Source organism: Somniosus microcephalus, chromosome 3 (assembly GCF_052327205.1).
Source record: "Somniosus microcephalus isolate GS21.2 chromosome 3, FLI_Smic_1.0, whole genome shotgun sequence".
Classification (NCBI taxonomy): domain Eukaryota; kingdom Metazoa; phylum Chordata; class Chondrichthyes; order Squaliformes; family Somniosidae; genus Somniosus; species Somniosus microcephalus.
This window is the reverse complement of record NC_140989.1, coordinates 93,334,753-93,355,951: the sequence shown is the minus strand read 5'-3', so window position 1 is coordinate 93,355,951 and position 21,199 is coordinate 93,334,753. Positions and strand designations below refer to the sequence as shown.

General features: G+C 46.6%; 1 protein-coding gene across 8 annotated transcripts in view; it reads right to left on the bottom strand.

Annotated features, from left to right (window-relative positions):
- eml6 (EMAP like 6) overlaps positions 1-21,199 on the bottom strand; it is an 844,856-nt gene that overhangs the window by 380,478 nt on the left and 443,179 nt on the right. For all 8 annotated transcript variants that reach the window (XM_085981352.1, XM_085981349.1, XM_085981353.1 and 5 more), the window contains 3 exons: positions 14,910-15,015; positions 8,004-8,097; positions 7,757-7,857 (listed from right to left, as the gene is read on the bottom strand). In XM_085981352.1, coding sequence (XP_085837478.1) covers positions 7,757-7,857; positions 8,004-8,097; positions 14,910-15,015 — 301 coding nt within the window. The remainder of the gene's footprint in view (positions 1-7,756; positions 7,858-8,003; positions 8,098-14,909; positions 15,016-21,199) is intronic.

The window sequence follows — 21,199 nt, the reverse complement described above, 5'->3', positions numbered from 1 at the left end:
TCTATAGATTCTGGAACAGTTCCCATGGATTGGAGGGTAGCTAATGTTACCTCCACTATTCAAAAAAGGTGGTAGAGAGAAAACGGGGAATTATAGACCGGTAAGCCTGACATCGGTAGTGGGGAAAATGCTAGAGTCCATTATAAAAGATGTAATAGCAGAGCACTTGGAAAACAGTGACAGGATCAGACAAAACCAACATGGATTTACAAAAGGTAAATCGTGCTTGACTAATCTACTGGAATTTTTTGAGGATGTAACTGGTGGAATAGATAAGGGAGAACCAGTGGATGTGGTGTATTTGGACTTTCAGAAGGCTTTCGATAAGGTCCAGCATAAGAGATTAGCTTGTAAAGTTAAAGCACATGGGATTGGAGGCAAGGTACTGACTTGGATAAAGAACTGTCTGGCAGACAGGAAGCAAAGAGTTGGAATAAATGGGTCTTTTTCCGAGTGGCAGGCAGTGACTAGTGGGGTACCGCAGGGATCGGTGCTAGGACTCCAGTTATTCACAATATATATTAATGATCTAGACGAGGGAACTAGATGTAATATCTCCAAGTTTGCAGACGACACAAAGCTAGGTGGGCGTGTGTGCTGTGAGGAGGGTGCCGAGAAACTCCAGTAAGATTTGGACAGGTTGCGTGACTGGGCAGATGTATGGCAGATGCAGTATAATGTGGATAAATGCGAGGTTATCCACTTTGGTGTCAAAAACAGGAAGGCAGATTATTATCTGAACGGCTATAGATTGGGAGAAGGGGAAGTGCAACGAGATCTGGGTGTCCTTGTGCACCAGTCGCTGAAGGTAAGCATGCAGGTGCAGCAGGCGGTTAAGAAGGCAAATGATATGTTGGCCTTCGTAGCGAGAGGTTACAAGTACAGGAACAAGGATGTCTTGCTGCAGTTGTACAGGGCCTTGGTGAGACCACACCTTGAGTATTGTGTGCAGTTTTGGTCGCCTTATCTGAGGAAGGATGTTCTTACCATGGAGGGAGTGCAGCGAAGATTCACCAGACTGATACCTGGGATGGCAGGAATAACATATGAGGAGAGATTGGGTCGATTGGGCTTATACTCGCTGGAGTTTAGAAGAATGAGAGGGGATCTCATTGAAACTTATAAAATTCTAAGAGGACTAGACAGACTAGATGCAGGAAGGATGTTCCCGATGTCGGGGGTGTCCAGAACCAGGGGTCATAGTCTAAAGATAAGGGGTAGGCCATTTAGGACATAGATGAGGAAGAATTTCTTCACCCAGAGCGTGGTGAACCTGTGGAATTCTCTACCATTGAAGGCAGTTGAGGCCAATTCATTAAATATATTCAAGAAGGAGTTAGATATATTTCTTAAGGCTAAAGGGATCAAGGGATATGGGGAGAAGGCAGGGACAGGGTACTGAATTTGGATGATGAGCCATGATCTCATTGAATGGCGGAGCAGGCTCGAGGGGCCGAATTGCCTACTCCTATCTTCTATGTTTCTATGTACCCTAGTGGGGTACTGCAAGGATAAGTGCTTGGGCCTCAGCTAGTTACAAGCTATATCAATGACTTAGAGGAGACCAAGAGTAATGTATGAAAGTTTACTGAGGATACAAAGTTAGGTGGGAAAGTAAGCCGGGAGGAGGACGTAAAGAGGCTGCAAAGGGATATAGACAGGTTAAGTGAGTGGGCAAGAACATGACAGATGGAATATAATGTGAGAAATGTCAAGTTATCCACTTTGGTAGGAAAAATAAAAAAGCAGAATATTTTTTAAATGATAAGAGACTGGGAAATGTTGGTATTCAGAGGGACCTGGGTGTCCTTGTACACGAATCACAGAAAGTTAACATGCAGGTATAGCAAGCAATTAGGAAAGCAAATGCATTGTTAGCCTTTATTACAAAGGGATTGGAGTATAAGAGTAAAGACGTCTTACTACAATTATAGGGCCTTGGTGAGACCACAGCTGGAGTATTGCAGTACAGTTTTGGTCTCCTTACCTAAGGAAGGATATACTTGCCATAGAGGGAGTGCAATGAAGGTTCAGTTGACTGATTCCTGGGATGGGGGAAACTGTCCTATGAGGAGAGATAGAAACATAGAAACATAGAGATAGGAACAGGAGTAGGCCATTCGGCCCTTCGAGCCTGCTCCGCCATTCAATGAAATCATGGCTGATCTTCGTCTGAGATCATAGCTGATCTTACCAGTTCAGTACCCCGTCCCCGCCTTTTCTCCGTAACCCTTAATCCCCTTAGCCTTCAGAAATATATCCAATTCTCTCTTGAAAATATTTATTGAATTAGCCTTCACAGCCCTCTGTGGCAGGGAATTCCACAGGCTCACCACTCTTTGAGTGAAGAAATTCTTCCTCATCTCTGTTTTAAATGATTTGCCCGCTATTTTTAGACTGTGGCCCCTGGTTCTGTGCTCCCCGGCCATTGGAAACATTCTCTCTGAATTCAGCCTGTCCAGGCCTGCCATAATTTTATATGTTTCGATGAGATCCCCTCTCAATCTTCTAAACTCCAGTGAGTACAAGCCCAAACTATTTAATCTCTCTTCGTAGGTCATTCCCGCCATTCCAGGTATCAGCCTGGTGAATCGCCGTTGCACTCTTTCCATGGCAAGAACATCCTTCCGCAGATGGGGCGACCAAAACTGTACACAATACTCCAGATGCGGTCTCACCAGCACCTTGTACAGCTGTAGTAAGGTATCCCTATTCCTATACTCGAACCCCCTTGATTGAGCGGACTAGGCCTATATTCCCTAGAGTTTAGAAGAATGAGAGCTGATCTCATTGAAACATACAAAATTCTTACAGAGCATGACAGGGTAGATGCCAGGAGGATGTTTCCCCCGGCTGGGGAGTCTAGAATTGGGGTCACAGTCACAGAATAAGGGATTGGTCATTTAGGACTGAGATGAAGAGAAATTTCTTCACTCAAAGTGTTGTGAATCTTTGGAATTTTCTACCCGAGAGAGCTGTGGATGCTCAGTCGTTGAGTATATTCACGACAGAGATCGATAGATTTTTGGTCTTACTGAAGGGCGGAGCAGGGTCGAATGGCCTACTCCTGCTCCTATTTCTTATGTTCTTATGTCATAGCGGATTTAATTATAACTAATTTTTAAAAAACTAGTTGAAAGGTTTACGCACTTCATGTGTTTCAAGTTGTGAATGTGATGCACCTTCATCATGCTCATAGATAACAGGTGACAATGGTTGCTAAATTCTCTTATTAAAGTAGTGAAGATTTAAAGCTGTAATGATATTTTTGGATTAAGAGTTTTTCACTGGATCCCCCCAACCCCATTTTTAACACCACTCTCTTAGGTTACTTTTTGTGTCAAGGGCAGTTGTATTTTTTTTAGTGCCATTTAAACTGATACTATGGCCTCGATATTTACTGGTACAGGTTTCGTGAGCATGGGAGAGGATTTCTGGTCGGGAAACCTGGAAGTCCAGGTTTCTCCGCACACTGTGCAGTTTTAACGTCACAGTGTGCTTCTTTTTTTTCCAGCAGGTTCCCCACCTAGAAGCTAGCCAGATTCGCAGGCTTGGCTCTCTGTCAGGCACAGAATGCTCTGGAGGAGGCCGCAGGCTAAGAGCATTTAGGGAGCCAGCAGCTGGGTTAGTAGTAGCGTGGGGGGTGGGTCCGGATCTTTGGTGTGGTGGGGGAGGTGTGGTCGCAGACCCTGAGGCGGGGGTGGGAGGGTCGTAGCTCTGATCCTGGGTGGGATAGGGGTCCTGGGTGGGATAGGGGTCCTATCTCTGATTCCGGGGGCTGGGGTCTTTGGATCTCTGGGGGGCGGTGGGGGGGAACTCTGATGTCGGGCAGGGAAGGGTGGGGGGAAGCACTTCAGTTCCTCTTGGCCCACAAACCGCGCTGGAAAGGCACTTACCTATTCCACAAAGCAGTCCTTGTCTCCCTTTAGTTGCCCGGTTTCCAGAGGCCTGGGAAACCTGGCTGGCCAGGGTTAAACCGGGAAGATAAGTTAAATCTGAGGCACGCAGCTTCATTATAATATTTAAAAGACCAACCCACCTCCTGGGAGCAGGTTTGTTGACCACCCCTGTCCTGCCTCCATTAAAACCGGAAGTGGGTGGGTTGGGGTCGGGTTTGAGATTTTAAAAATTTTCACATTTCACCCAACCCAAACCCACCTGTTTTAGGGGGTTAAAATCCCCCCGTGCCCCGATTTTAACATGGGCGATGTGGGGGAGGGGGGGTTGACGGGAAGGGTAAATTGGGCATGTGGGAGCCGTGGCGTGTGGCAACCTAGCCCCTCCCCAAGCGGTCACCAGCGTGAGGCCCAGGAAATTTTAACTCTCTGGCCCCATTTGCATTACCTTGGTCAGCTTCCCGCCTGAAACCGCCAGGAAACAGCAGTTGGCCGGCAGGCGGGAGCGCAATGTCGGGCATCAGGAAGCCGTCGCTGGGGGCCGAAGGAATGGTACTCAGTACATAGGTAAGTGGGAGGAGTTTTTGGGATAGACTTGTGATTGGAGGGGAAGAGGGGACTTCAGGACAGGGAAGGCCTAAAGTTCCCTTGTGGGGCCTGGAGAAGCACTCCTATTCTTTCTAGCCCCATAAGCAAAGTCAACAAAGTATAAACAAACTTACCTTTTTGGGCCTTTTCTTGCTCTGGCTTCCCGTTAGGTTGGCCTGGCAGGAACACCAGAACCACTTCCCCGCTCAGGCTCATGGTTAAAATAGCAATCGAACCCCAATGTCATCACCGGAGCCCAATCTGCATATTTAAAGAAGGACCCCAGCAGTTTCCATGGGAGATTTAAATGTCTGTCTGCTGGGTGGGCAGGGTTAAAATGATCCCTCATGTCTACAAAGTCTGCACTTAACCAGGTAGGTAGTGACTGAGTTGTGCCATATGCTGCAAACTGACCTCCAACCAAACACCCACAGGAACAACATTGCTAGTAGTCGTCAAGGTCATTATACCTATGAATTTATTTTCTTTATGTTCTTCTTGACTAGCAGCCAGCTCCTCTGGGTACTGCTCTCATCATTTACATGCATTTCTACCTTCTGCCAAGTAACTGATACTGCTGTGCTGTGTGGACAGCAGCCCCCCACCCCCCATCCCCATCACCCTACCCCCACCACCCCCTTGCTCCAATAAAACTTTCACCAAAGTATCAGGTAATTTTGGTTGATGTGGTGCTGTACCATCTCTGTTCACCATCTGGTACAAAAATACTTTAAAGGAAATTTACATTTTTTGCAGCAGAAAACAATTATCGCCATTTAAGGACTTTAAATTCTGCAAAACAAAAAATTACATCCCACAACTAGCAACCGCCCAAGGGGGCTCTCTGGTTGTGGGTGGGATTTCCTGTGCTGGGAGTTCACTGGAAAATTTATAATGAGGCTGATCCCCAAAGTTCCCGGGAGTCGGCACAAACCATGCAGCAGATGCCAAAACCTACTGCACCTGCCTTCCGCACAGACCACACCTCGACTGGAAAATTCACCCTAATATCTGTGGGGCAGCTCCACTCAACCCATCCTAATGGATTTCAAATACTGAGTCTGGACTAGAACTCTGAGTATCTGTGTAACCACAACATGATAATCATTTTTTTTTAAAGTTACATCTTTAGTCGGATCATAAATTAGTAATCAAATCATAATCAATAAAAACATTGTCATATACCACGTTGCAAGTAAACAAAGTGAGCAATTAGCTGTAAAAGAGGAAACAATGTAATATTATTTCTATAAAATGTTAGAATAAAACAATTTGTATCAGTATCTGACCTTAAATGTCATTACTATTTTACAACTTTAAACATTTTTGGCTCCATGTAAAACTTATATATTCTGATTATGCAACTAGAAAAAGTTATTTGAATGAAATGTTTGTCTACCACATTGTAAAACCGTCAGATAATATTTCAGTGAGGTCTTACAAATTACAAAACAAAAATATCTACTCCAGCAACATGGGGGTGATATTCCAATGTGTGTGCATTCAGGCACTTTAGAGTCATACCAGCAGTAAGTGCCTTCACTTGCTGGCTTGTGGAAACTTTGCAAGTTCTAAAACATAGCATATTCCTGTATCACCTGTAGTAAGTTAAGGCCGCCAATCAGAGCAGTTGTTGTTAAACAAGCAGTTAATGTGGTACATCACTATATAAATCAGATGGTAATAATGGTGGCAGAATATGGAGTACAAAAGCAAGAAGATTTTCTTTTACAGAAACAAAGGCATCCCTCAACATGGAGGAAGCAAGAGGTCTGTAATTTTTGGGTAGCACTTTATCCTCCTAATAAACACACCACGGAGGAGGACCAGGAGGATATGCCTGATAGTTGAATGTAATCGGCATGGAAGGAGGTCCTTAAAAGATTCAATGATGCCAAGAAAACTATTGAGAATAAGAGTGTGTTCAACTGTCAGGCATGAAGTGTCACTGGCAGAGAATTGCAGCTACTGAATGAATTGAAGACAGGTGAAAGGTGTCCCAACTGCTTAGCCTTGCTAGTATAGATAGGAGCATTGGGAATTTCAACAATTATTCTGGCAAGATCTTCTCAATGTATATTTCTCCTTCAAAACATCTTAACCAATTTGAATGATGATATATACTAATAGAACAGGACAGCAGAACAGATGCTAAGGTAATCTGTTACATTGCACCATCTATCTAATTATAAACATCATAATGGCCTGGAATTTGCAGTTGGGATGATGGTGAATTGGCAGCATTCGCCGTCATTCTACCTTTGAAATTGACCGCAACTTCGGGGTTTGTTGCATGTGCAGGTGCATGCGGAAATGCTGAATTTGCGATCTGTCATTGACAGCTCTGAAACAGGCTACGCTGTGCCACCCCCACCCTGACTCCCCCACAGAGCTGGCAATCTGCCAAATCAGGGAAACCTGACAAAAACTTTGGCTCTTCTGCAGTAAGTATGCTGTTAAATTCCCCACTAAAAGTTAGACCTAAAGGGATTAGGTGTAACTGGGGTTTTAACAGCGTTATTACTGCTAAACACATGTTAAGGGCCTGGAAAACTTATTTTAATTTTGAGCAGTGTGAAATTTGTCCAATTTAATAAAAATTTAAATTTTGAAGAAACTTTTCAAAAAAAAATTAATTTTTTTTTTAAAGTTTGTCCATCTTTATTTCAGGTTTGCCTTTTCCCCATGTGAGAGCCCTAATCTTTGTTTTTCTCTCTCTAACATTTTTTAAAAATTAGAATTTTAAGGGCTTACTCACTTCCTTGTTTGCTGTCTGCGAGAATTCTGCATTTTGATTGGCTGCTTAGATAGCCTGTTAACATCACAGCAGTTCGCACAAGGGAAGCTCCACTATATTCCATTGATATAACCCGAAGTTCTCAACACAGGGATCGCAAGATCCTTGTTCAAAGCATAGTTCGGGGCGAGCAGCGAACGCCTTCGGTATTGTGCATGATTGACTGAGTTTTTTTCTGAATTCTGCCAGCATCAAAAATTACTGGCATGTTAAGCCTGCGTTAAAATTTGTGAATGGGTGTAAATACTGCTTATAAGCAACTCAGCAGCACCCATGACATATTTCACAAGCTAGTGAAGAGCATTAAATTACCACCGGCTGGACTATCACCCACATAGTTTCTTTGGCTGTTTTAACAGTCCACTTTCAATCTAAATAAAAGTCTACTTGTAGGAATCATTCTGTATGAAATAGTTTAAGCATAAATGTTAATCCTTTCTGATTAGATGTAGCAATGTAAATGAACTAAGGGTACCTGCATGTTGCCAGAATTTTATATGCTTTATCCCAACAGTAACAAGCTTGTCAATATGCTGTGGATTGCACTTCACTACAAATATCTTGTCTTTATGTCCTCTATGGAAAAAAAATAATGCAATTACATTATTTTTAACAGGACATTTTCAACAAAGTAAACAGTAAGAAAATGTGATTCACCTAAGTTTTTCATACACTATAGTCAATTGTTATAAAGGAGACAAAGGAGCATATAACGTGCTAACCTTGAGGTTGCTTGTCTTTCTCCCTTTTTCCAGTCCCACACTACTATAGTGTGGTTGTCATCCAAACCAATAGACACCAAGCTTTTTCCATCAGCTGCAAAACAAATGGAAATGACAATGGAATACATTGCTTTGCTTATTGAAACAGCACACTAGCTTAAATTTGCTTTGTTCATAGAAAATTAGGCTAGCATTTGTTATATTTTCACAGAATACTAAATACTAGCACAAGAAATATATAGATGATTAGATGGCATGCTACCTAATGATAAATTTCTTTTAAAAGGGGTGGCGATGACCTGGTATACAGTAATATGAATAACCAATTTCCAAGTCATGAACAATAACATTAGGAAAGGATGAGCTGGAAACCAGTTGCCTCACTAAAGTTACAGAACTATAATTTTATGAAATAAAAAAAGTTTTATTTTACTTTTACGAGTTTACATTCACATATATTTTTATATAAAGCAATTGTACATTTTAATTTCTCAATGCAGGATGTAGTACATTGATACATTAAGGTTTCTTGGCAAAGTTGGAAAAAAAAACTAACTTGATTTACTTTTTTGATGACATAACAGAACAAGTGGATGAGGGCATTGCAGAACTGACAAAGGGTCAGAGATCTGAAACGTTAACTCTGTTTCTCTCTCCACGGATGCTGCCTGACCTGCTAAGTGTTTCCAGCATTTTCTGTTGTTATTTCTCATTTTTCTATCCCCTAGCCAATTTTTTGGACTGGAGGGAGGTATACAGTGGTGTCCCCCAGGGTTCAGTACTAGGACCACTGCTGTTTTTAATATACATTAATGACTTGGACTTAGGCGGTACAGGACAAATTTCAAAATTTGCAGATGAAATGAAACTTGAAGTGTAGTAAACAGTGAGGAAGTTATTAAGAGACTTCAAGGGGCCATAGACCTGGTGGAATGGGCAGACACATGACAGATGAAATTCAATGCAGAAAAGTGGTACGAAGAATGAGGAGAGACAATACAAGCTAAATGGTACAATTTTAAAGGAGTTGCAAGAACAGGGAGACCTGGGGGTGTTTGAGCACAAATCTTTTAAGGTGGCAGGACAGGTTAACAAAGCAGTTAATAAAGCATATGGGATCCTGGGCTTTATAAATAGAGACATAGAGTACAAAAGCCAGGAAGTTATGCTAAACCTTTATAAAACACTAGTTCAGTCCCAGCTGGAGCATTGTGTCCAATTCTGGGCACCACACTTCAGGAAGGCCATGAAGGCTTTGGGAGGGTACAGAAGAGAATTACTAGAATGGTTCCAGGGTTGAAGAATTATAGTTATGTGGCGGAGCCACTAAAGGACTCAGACCGTTTGTATATAATTCCCTTTAACAACATGTTAGCTACAGCCTGAGTCTGTATCTTTATTTGTACTGTTTACTTGTATAGAGCGTGATTACTTTAACAGCGCGGGTAAACGCAATGACGTCACGCCGTACATCACGTGATCCTCCACTGGCGGGAAGAACGTGATGACGTCATGACGTCAACCACGGGACCAGCCTGCAGTCCTCATGGAGCCTCCGAACTGAATAGACCTACACTCGATGTTCTCCTGCAGTTACTTGTTTAAACCTGTTAGTTTCCATTAAACTTCATTTTGTTTAAGCGCCTGAGTGGACCTTAGTCTTTGGATAGGAACTAGACATTCCTACATTGGTGACCCCGACTTTTGCAAACGGTTTTCGCAGAAGATAATCAACATGGAAACGAACGCCGTTACCTTGAAGCTACCGCAGTTCTGGGAGCAACAACCAGGCGCGTGGTTCATCCAGGCTGAAGCCCAGTTCGCCATCAGGGACATCGTTGCGGATCAGACCCGTTATTATTACGTGGTCTCCGCCCTCGACAGCGCCACAGCCTCGTGGATCGTCAGCCTACTCGGTAGTCCGCCTACTGATCGCAAGTATGACACCTAAAAGGTGCGGTTGCTGCAGGTCTTCGGGCTCACGAAGACGGAGCGCGCTCGCCGGCTGCTCGCTATGCCCGGCCTCGGGGGCTCCAAGCCGTCCGAGCTCATGAGCCAGAAGCTCACGCTCCTCAGGTCCAAAACGGAATGCTTCCTCTTCAGGGAGCTATTCCTCAGCCTGCTCCCGGAGCAAGTTCAGGCTGCCCTAGCCAGGTCCGAAGTCACAGACTGCGCGGAGCTTGCTGCCGAAGCGGACATGATCTTCGCGGTGACACAACACAACACGAGGCGCCCCTCCCCCACAGACGCTGCTCCAGCTCCTCAATCAGCGGGGTTGTGCTTTTACCATGCCCGTTTTGGCGCGAAAGCAAGATGCTGCCGCCCTCCCTGCAGTTTTTCGCACAAAAAAACCCATCTACAGACACCCTGGCGAAAGGGGACCGGGTCTAACGAGCGCCCCGCGGCTACGATGGCCATCGGAGACTCAGGGAAGCTTCTCTTCATCACCGACTCACTTTCTGGTCGACGTTTCCTTTGCGACACCGGGGCGCAGTGTAGCATCCTACCTGCGTCGCATCTCAATATACTAGCTGGGGGCCATGGCCCCGCCCTCGTGGCGCTTAATGGCGCGGCCGTTCGGACCTTCGGAAGGCGGCGGGTCCAGGTGTGTTTCGGCGGCCAGCGCTTCCACTGGGAATTCATCACAGCCAAAGTCACGCAGGCCATCCTTGGGGCGGATTTTTTGTGCGCCAACGGCCTCCTGGTCGATGTCAGGCACCGCCGGTTGATCAATGCGGCCACGTTCCACTCCATCCCATGCCATCGCGGTAACGCCGTGCCGCGCACTGTCTTCTGTGCGTTCCCACCTCCAGACGACTTCACTCGGCTCCTCGGAGAGTTCCCAGATCTGACCAGGCCCACTTTCTCCTCCTCGGCTACTAAACATGGTGTGGAACATCACATCACCACCACCGGCCCCCCGGTTTAAGCACGGGCCTGACAACTCGAACCCGGCAAGCTCACGGCTGCGAAAGCGGAGTATGACGCGATAGAGCGGTTGGGGATTATTCGCCGGTCGAATAGTCCCTGGTCTTCACCTCTCCACATTGTTCCGAAACCCGGCGGCGGATGGCGGCCATGCGGCGACTACCGATGCCTGAATGACGCCAGTACTCCTGATCGGTACCCGATCCCGCATATCCAAGATTTCTAGGCCCATTTGGCGGGAAATACCTTTTTTTCAAAAGTCAACCTCATCCGCGGTTACCACCAGGTCCCCGTGCATCCGCAAGACGTCCCGAAAACTGCAGTCATCACTCCATTCGGCCTGTTCGAATTTCTGCGGATGCACAGGCTTTCCAGCGCTTAATGGACTCCGTGTTTCGGGACCTAAAATTCCTCTTCGTCTACCTCGACGACATCCTCATCATCAGCCCTAGCAAAGAGGAGCACTTCCGCCATTTGCGTACCCTCTTCACACGCCTCAGTCAACACGGTTTGATTATCAACCCGGCCAAGTGCCAGTTCGGCCTGCAGCAGATTGATTTCTTGGGCCACCGCATTACATCAGACGGCGCAATTCCCTTACAGACGAAGGTCGAGGCGGTTACATCTTTCCCGCGCCCGCAGACCGTCAAGGCCCTACAGGAGTTCCTCGGGATGGTAAATTTTTATCATCGGTTCGTCCCTAAGGCAGCTCTACTTATGCAGCCCTTGTACGAGGCCCTCAAGGCCAAGTCCGGTAAGGATCCGATCAGCTGGACACCCGAGATGGACCGGGCGTTCGTCGACACCAAAGGCGCCTTGGCCAACGCAACCATGCTGGCGCACCCGCTTCCAGGTGCCACCATTGCCCTTACCACCGACGCGTCGGACTATGCAATCGGCGCAGTGCAGGAACAGTGGGTGAATGGGACGTGGCAACCGCTTGCATTTTTCAGCCGTCAACTACGGCGAAACGAAAGAAAGTACAGCCCTTTCGATCGGGAGTTGCTGGCCCTTTTTCTAGCCATCCGCCATTTCCGGTTCTTACTAGAGGGCCGTCTGTTCACGGCTTATCTGGACCACAAGCCACTAACGTACGCTATGGCCAAGACCGCCGAACCGTGGTCAGCTAGGCAACAACGTCACCTGACATTCATTTCAGAATTCACCACGGACATTCAGCATATGTCCAGCAAAGACAACCTGGTGGCAGACTGTCTCTCCCGCGCGACTGTGCACGCAGTCCAGCTCGGAATCGACTATGCCCTCATGGCTACAGATCAAGCCTCGGACCCAGAGGTCCAAGCATACAGGACCAGCCCCTCTAGCTTCCAAGCGGCCAACGTCAAATTCCATGCCGCAGGCACCACGCTACTTTGCGAGTCTCCATGGGAGTTCCCCGCCCTATAGTTCCAGTCGCCTGGCGCCGAAAAGTCTTTGACGCCATACACGGTTTTTCACACCCTGGCATGAGGGCCTCGCAAAGGCTGATGTCGTCAAAATTTATCTGGAGGGGTATGCACCTGGATGTCCACGACTGGGCCAACACCTGCGTGGTCTGCCAAAAGGCCAAGGTACAGCGCCATGTAAAAGCTCCATTGGCCACCTTCGCTGTTCCGGAGCGTCGATTCGACCACGTGAATGTGGACCTCGTGGGGCCGCTTCCACCTTCTCAAGGTTTTACATACATCCTCGCAATGGTAGACCGCACCACTAGATGGCCAGAGGCAGTTCCTTTGGTTTCCACCACTTCGGCAGACGTGGCCAGAGCTTTCATCTCCTCTTGGGTTGCTCGTTTCGGCGTACCGGCGGACATCTCTTCTGATCGTGGACCGCAATTTTCCTCTGAGCTCTGGAACGCTGTGGCTCAGGGGCTCGGCACCAAACTACATCGCACCACCGCCTATCATCCACAGGCGAACGGCCTGTGCGAGCGATTCCACAGGTCGCTCAAAGCCGCTCTGTGGGCCAGTCTTCAAGGCGCGGGATGGGTGGACAGACTTCCCTGGGTCCTTTCGGGTCTTCGTACGGCGCCCAAAGAAGATTTACAATCCTCCTCGGCGGAACTCGTATATGGCCAACCTCTACGAGTACCAGGGGATTTCCTCCCGTCTCCAACAGAGCCATGGTCCGCATCCCAGCAACTCATCAGACACCAGGAAGCGGCCAGATGTTTCACTCCAGTGCCTATGTCACATCACGGCTTACAGAGCTCCCACGTCCCAACTGAGCTGAAAAGCGGCGAGTACGTGTTTATCCGCCATGACGCTCACCGGGACCCGCTCAAGCCTCCTTACACTGGTCCCTTCCGCGTCATAGAGCTGGGAGACAAATCCTTTTCTGTCGATATCGGAGGTAAACCGAACCACATATCGGTTGACCAGCTGAAGCCGACGCACTTAGGCCTGGACAGTCCAGTCGAAATCGCTCAACCGCCAAAACGGGGCCGACCACCCACAGTCGCCGTGCCAGCTCCACCACAACCACCCGACAGCTCGACCACCGGCCATCAGCTTCCGCTTCAGGGTTACAGAAGTCGCTCGGACAGGCTTGTCAGGCCTCCTCGCCGTCTCACTTTTGCTGTTAAAGACAATTCTGGGGGGACGCATGTGGCAGAGCCACTAAAGGACTCAGACCGTTTGTATATAATTCCCTTTAACAACATGTTAGCTACAGCCTGAGTCTGTATCTTTATTTGTACTGTTTACTTATACAGAGCGTGATTACTTTAACAGCGCGGGTAAACGCGATGACGTCACGCTGTACATCACGTGATCCTCCACTGGCAGGAAGAACGTGATGACGTCAACCATGGGACCAGCCTGCAGTCCTCGTGGAGCCTCCGAACTGAATAGACCTACACTCGATGTTCTCCGGCAGTTACTTGTTTAAACCTGTTAGTTTCCATTAAACTTTGTTTTGTTTAAGCGCCTGAGTGGACCTCAGTCTTTGAATAGGAACTAGACATTCCTACAGTTACATGGATAGACTGGAGAAGCTCGGGTTGTTCTCCTTAGATCAGAGGCTAAGAGGAGATTGATAGAGCTGTTTAAAATCATGGAGGGTTCAGATAGAGTAAATAAGGAGAAACTGTTTCCAATGGCTAAAGGGTCGATAACCAGAGGGCACAGATTCAAGATGATTGGCAAAAGAGCTAGAGGCGACATGAGGAAAAACTTCTTTACGCAACTAGCGGTTAGGATTTGGAATGCACTGCCTGATAGGGTGGTCGATACAGAATCAATAGTAGCCTTCACAAAGGAATTGAATAAATACTTAAGGAGAAAAAATTGCTGGGATATGGGGAAAGAGCAGATGAGTGGGACTAATTGGATTGCTCGTCAAAAGAGCCGGCACAGACTCGATGGCCCAAATAGCCTCCTTCTGTGTTGCACTATTATATGATTCTATGAATGAAAGAGCTTACATTTATATAGCACCTTTTACAACTTCAGGACATGCCAAAGCACTTCACAGCAAATGAAGTACTTTTGAAGTGCAGTCACTGTTACAATGTAGTAAAGCAATGCAATTGTTTTTGGCATAGTCAGGATTATAGCTTGGAGCCATGCAGATTTAAGCGTTGTAAGAAAGCAATCTTGATCTTTCGGATTCAGTTGGGTCAGGGGACAGGGGTCCGGCCTACTAATGGTACTATTTGGTTCAGCTGCTGTCTTTGCCTATCTATTGCTGACTTATTTTTCCTCCTGTATCAGTATTTCCTCAGTTCCAGGCACAAAGTAAACATCACTTGTTCCAATTGAGATATGTTCTGAAGTGCTACAGCCATGTATTTGTTGTGGAGAGGATTGTACTTTGCCTTATTGAGGGAGATGGGAACATGGACACATATTTTTGCAGTAAGTAGACTCAGCAAGCATTCGGTTGGACCCTCCAAAATTGCAAGACTAGTTGTGGTATTGAGAATTCATTTTTTAAGCATTAGTAGATTTTGCAAAAGGTGTTTACGAGGTAACTTACATGAAAAGTCAAGAGCACATACTCCTCTCTGGTGCTGTCCTTTCAATAGTGACAAACATTTAAGTGTCTGAGTGTCCCAGACATGAATTGCTGGATCCCGTCCAACCTAACAAAAAATATTGTTACAGTTAATACTACTTTCACTTATCGGTTATTGAAATATACATACACAAACTTATTATGCTATATATCTGTAGTGTATGTAACCTGTACCACCTTAAGAGGATACCTTAAGGTGATGGACTACTTTTTGATGGCTCCTGTACATTGTAGTACCGGTGGTGACCACACTGGTATATAAACCCTGTGGAGCAAAGTGTATTCCAGTTCAGCCCTGACCCTCAATTACTAAAGACCTGTTTAATTATTTCTGTAGTCTGTGTCCAGTTAATCAGCATAACTACATTTGGAAACACAGACTCAACAGTGGCGACGAATCTGATCTTACCTAGCGGCAGTTGCATCAAAGGAAGCTTCGCCTCTGAAACGGGCGTCGATCAAGGACATCCACCCTCAACATCCTGCTGGGCACTGCATATGGGAGGCAATCGGGAACCCGGGTTGGTATCTGGCCACGAAGTCAAACATCAGTGAACATCCCTTCGACGACAGCGGCGGGTAAGCCCGATCGAGCGGCACGGGGGGGAAGTCGGCCGAGTTGTCAGTAAGAGAAGGGGAGGGAAACGACGAAAAGGGCGGAGAACACGACCGCAGCCGGTGTCAGGGGCCGGACTGCAATCGGGGCAGAGACGCGCAGCAGCCAGAAAAGCGTTTATGTCCACAAGGACCGCGGGAGCGGCGGGGAACAAGAGCAGCAGCGTAGGGGAAAATAAATGACCGCTGGGAGGCGAGAACGGCAACAGCGCGGTAATCGCCATTTTGAGTCGGCGGGGGAAGAAGACAAGCGCGGGAAAAGCCGCCAAGCGCGGGAAGCCGCCATTTTGAAAAAAAAAAAAAAAAAATAATAATCATATCCGAAGGAAAGGAAACTCAACAAGGATGCCAAAAACGGGTAACATCACTGCTTTTGATAGCGATGTGGAAGATTGGGCCACTTATGTGGAACGCGTCGAAGTTTACTGTACAACGAATGAGGTACCGGAGGATAAGAAAGCACTAACCCTATTAAACTCGATGGGTGCGAAGACGTACGGGTTATTAAGGAACCTTGTAACACCAGATAAACCGGTAGGAAAGAGTTTCGCGGATATTGTTACTATCCTGCAAGAGCATTTAAACCCCACGCCGCTGCTGATAGCGGAACAATTTAAATTCTACAAAAGAATTCAACTTAAAGAGGAAAGCAACGCTGAATTCTTAATCGAACTGCGCAAGTTATCAAAGTACTGTCAGTTCGGTACAGGACTAGCAGACGCACTGAGAGATAAGTTTGTGTGTGGGCTCCTAAGGGAAGGAACCCAGAAGCGACTGCTAGAGGAAAAGGATCTTACGCTGGACAAAGCTTTCAGCATTGCAGCATCGCACGAGGCAGCAGCACGAGGCGCTGCAGAGATACAGCAAAGGCCATTGGAATTCAGCACCAATGAAATGGCATTGGGCGCAGTAAAGTGCTATCGTTGCGGAAGGACAACGCATGACCAGAACCAGTGCTGGTTCAAAGATAAAGAATGCAGGCAATGTGGCAAACTTGGTCACATAGCGAGAGTATGCCGGTCAGGAAAGAAGACCAGCAGCAAAAAGTCACCGCAGGAGAAGTACAAAAAAGTACACAAGGTGACAGAGAACAGTTCGGATGAACAAAAGATGGATTCAGACTCCAGCAGTAAGGAACTGGGTTGTCTAAAAATACATAATGTGGGTAACACAGCAGACCACCAAACTATCTGGGTCATGCTTCGGATAGCGGGAGTCCAAGTGAAGATGGAATTGGACACTGGATCGGCATTGACGGTCATGAATAAGCAAGATTACAAAAGGTTATTCTCGCACATTCCCCTGAGGGATACGGAGATTGTATTGAAAACATACACGGGGCAAATAGTATACCCCATCGGAAAGATAAAAGTAAATGTGGTCTACAATGGTAAAGAAAGTCAGGAAATGGACTTGTATGTGTTACCTGATGGAGGTCCGCCACTACTGGGACGGGAATGGATCCGGAGAATAAATGTGGACTGGCATTCCATACAAGCACTGACTGTAGATTCCTGTAAAGAGGACGACGTCAAACCTAAACGACTGTCCAAAATATTGGATGATGCTAAGGAGGTGTTCCAACAGGGACTGGGAACACTGAAAGGAATTACGGCAAACATCAAGGTTGAAGAACATGCAAACCCAAAATTTTTCAAAGCCAGACCGGTACCTTATGCGATACGACCTGCTGTGGAAGCAGAGCTGGAAGGGCTAGAACGTTCAGGAGTACAGTCAAAGGTGGACTGGAGCGAATGGGCCACACCCATTGTTCCTGTCATGAAGCGTTCGTTGAGCAACAAGCCGGGGGAACCTGGGAAGGTTCGCATCTGTGGCGATTTCAAGATCACTGTTAATCCGGTTCTTCACACGGTGCAATATCCGCTTCCGCGGAGTGAAGATATCTTCGCTTCGCTGTCTGGCGGGAAACACTTCACCAAGATAGACCTGGCGCAGGCGTACCTCCAGATGGAAGTTGATGAAGTGTCACGCCAGTATCTCACGATCAACACACACAAGGGCTTATATCGGTATAATAGACTGGTTTTTGGAGTGGCATCGGCTCCAGCGATTTGGCAAAGGGCCATGGAGCAGGTATTGCAGGGAATTCCAGGCACACAATGCTACCTGGACGACATTCTGATTACAGGAGATGATGATAAGGATCACCTCGCAAATTTGGAGCAGGTACTCACCAGATTGAAAGAATATGGGCTCAGAGTTAATCGCCAGAAATGTGAGTTCTTTCAAAAGCGAATCTCATACTGCGGCCACGTCATTGACCAGGAGGGGCTCCATAAGTCACCTGACAAGATCGAAGCTGTTGTGAAAGCTCCCGCTCCGGAAAATGTATCCCAGTTGAGGTCGTTCCTTGGGTTGGTTAACTATTACCACAAGTTTCTTCCAAATTTATCCACGGTGTTACACCCGCTGAACACTCTTTTGCAAATGGGAATACCATGGAAGTGGAGCGATGATTGTCAGCGGGCTTTTCAAAAAAGCAAAGCACTGATCACCTCTAAGGAAGTGTTGGCTCACTTTAACCCAATGCTGCCTATTCGCTTAGCTTGTGATGCTTCTCCATATGGTATCGGGGCAGTGCTCTCACATAAGTTTCCAAATGGCTTGGAAAGGCCAGTCGCGTTCGCATCCAGATCATTGACCTCCGCAGAGCGCAACTATGCTCAGATAGATAGGGAGGCTCTCAGCCTCGTGTGGGGAGTTAAGAAATTTAACCATTACCTGCAAGGCCAAAAGTTTACGCTGCTGACAGATCATCAGCCGTTGGTTTCCATTTTTAACCCTAAGAAGGGTGTTCCGGTTATGACGGCGCAGAGGCTTCAGAGATGGTCCCTTTTCCTAGGGGCACATCAATATGATATCGAATTCAAAGTTACAAAGCAACATGGTAATGCTGATGGGCTGTCACGCCTGCCACTACCTACAGCGGAAGAGGCACCGGCAGTTGACCCTGTCGAGATATTTCACTCGACCGTCATCGAATGCTTACCAGTCACCAATGCGGGTATTGAGAGAGAGACACGAAACGACCCGACACTGTCTCGGGTCTACGATTTGACAATGAAGGGATGGCCAGCACATGGCGACCCACTGTTACCAGCATTCTCAGCCAGACGAGAACAGCTGTCTGTCTGTCAAGGAACATTGATGTACGGAACAAGGGTGATTATTCCTCCTAAATTAAGGGAGAGAGTTCTGAAGGAATTGCATGAAGGTCATCTGGGGGGAGTCAAGATGAAAAGCCTTGCTAGGGCTTATGTGTGGTGGCCAGGTGTCGACAAACAAATAGAGGATCTGACTAAAAGCTGCTCAGGGTGCCAAAAAGTTCAAAACGCACCTCCAATTGCACCGCTGCATCCGTGGGAATGGCCTTCAACCCCATGGCAACATGTGCATATCGACTTTGCAGGTCCATTCATGGATTCCATGTTTTTGATAGCAGTAGACGCACATTCTAAATGGCCAGAAGTGATTAAGATGTCGACCACTACCTCTGAAAAGACGATCGCAGTTCTAAGAACCATATTTGCAAGGAATGGGTTGCCGGAACAAATATGTTCAGACAACGGACCACAGTTCGTGTCAGAAGAATTCCAGAAATTCATGAAAAAGAATGGGGTGAAACACTATACATCTGCCCCATATCATCCGGCTACAAATGGGTTGGCCGAGGGATTTGTACAAACGTTCAAAAAGGCGATAAAGGCCATGAGCGAAGACCATATTCCACTACAACACAAGGTGGACAATTTCCTGATGGCATATCGAAACGCCACGCATGCAGTGATAAATCAAAGCCCTGCCATAATGTTCTATAACAGGAGGTTGCGGTCCCGGTTGGATTTGTTAAAACCCAATGTGCGTAGGGAAGTCGAAAACAAGCAATTCCAGCACGTAAATAACAAGGCCACTCGGAGTTTCAAAATAGGACAACCAGTGTTGGCCAGGGACTATAGGAATGATAAATGGCAATCCGGAACAATTCGTGCCCGACAAGGACCCTTGATGTACACGGTAGACGTTGGAGAGAACGTAATACGACGTCATGCTGACCAACTTGTGGAATCGAGAACAAGGGTCGACCCCATGTCTGCGGCAGAGACACCAGTTGAAGAAGTTATTGAGCCTGTAGCATCTACCTCAGACTCGAACGTACATGATGATGTTCAATCCATAGGAGATCAAATGGATGAGTCACCCCAGCAACGAGAACCAGAGACCCCTGAAAGGCGTTATCCGGCCCGGATCAGGAGGCCTCCTCAGAGACTGAATCTTTGAACAGTTTTGTGTGAAAGTTGTATATATGTTATCCATGTAATGTTTAAATTGGGGTGTACACTGTTAAGCTAAAAGGGGAGGAATTGTAGTGTATGTAACCTGTACCACCTTAAGAGGATACCTTAAGGTGATGGACTACTTTTTGATGGCTCCTGTACATTGCAGTACCGGTGGTGACCACACCGGTATATAAACCCTGTGGAGCAAAGTATATTCCAGTTCAGCTCTGACCCTCAATTACTAAAGACCTGTTTAATTATTTCTGTAGTCTGTGTCCAGTTATTCAGCATAACTGCATTTGGAAACACAGACTCAACAATATCAAACTGGAGCTAAAAATTATTTCAATAAATATATCAAAATTGATAATTGGCATGGTTTGCAACCAAGACATTTATTTTTCTTTCCTATCTCTTCCTGCTGGACTTTTATACAACATAGTGTTTCCTTCAGCTTCTGGGTCCCAGTCTATACTGTTCTGCAACCAGCCATGTCGAGGTGTACAAGAGCAGGCAGAGGTTGCCTCCCTTCTTTTGGCCTGAGTTTTGCTTGGTTCTTCCCCACAACACAGCAACATTAATATTTCACCACGTGGAAAATTGCAGACCTTAATTTGTATGCTGCCACCCTGTGGAAAAGGACAATAAAGTTCCGAGCTCAATTCCCTAGAACAACACATCGTGGAACCAACCAAGAAAGAGGCTTTTTAGATTTTGTCTTGTGCAATGAGACAGGGTTAATTAGTAATCTCATAGTAAGGGATCCTCTGGGGAAAGAGTGATCATAATATTATAGAATTTCACATTGGGAGTGACGTACTTAGAAACATAGAAACATAGAAGATGGGAGCAGGAGTAGGCCAATTGGCCCTTCGAGCCTGCTCCGCCATTCAATGTGATCATGGCTGATCATCCAAATTCAGTACCCGGTCCCTGCCTTTTCCCCATATCCCTTGATCCCTTCAGCCTCAAGAAACATATCCAACTCTTTCTTGAATATATTTAATGAACTGGCCTCCACCGCCCTCTGTGGCAGAGAATTCCACAGGTTCACCACTCTCTGGGTGAAGAAATTCCTCCTCATTTCAGTCCTAAATGGCTTACCCCTTATCCTTAGACTATGACCCTTGGTTCTGGACTCCCGGCCATCGGGAACATCCTTCCTGCATCTAGTCTGTCCAGACCTGACAGAATATTATAGGTTTCGATGAGATCCCCTCTCATTCTTCTAAACTCCAGTGAGTATAAGCCCAATCGACACAATCTCTCCTCATACGTCATTCCTGCCATCCCAGGTATCAGCCTGGTGAATCTTCGCTGCACTCCCTCCATGGCAAG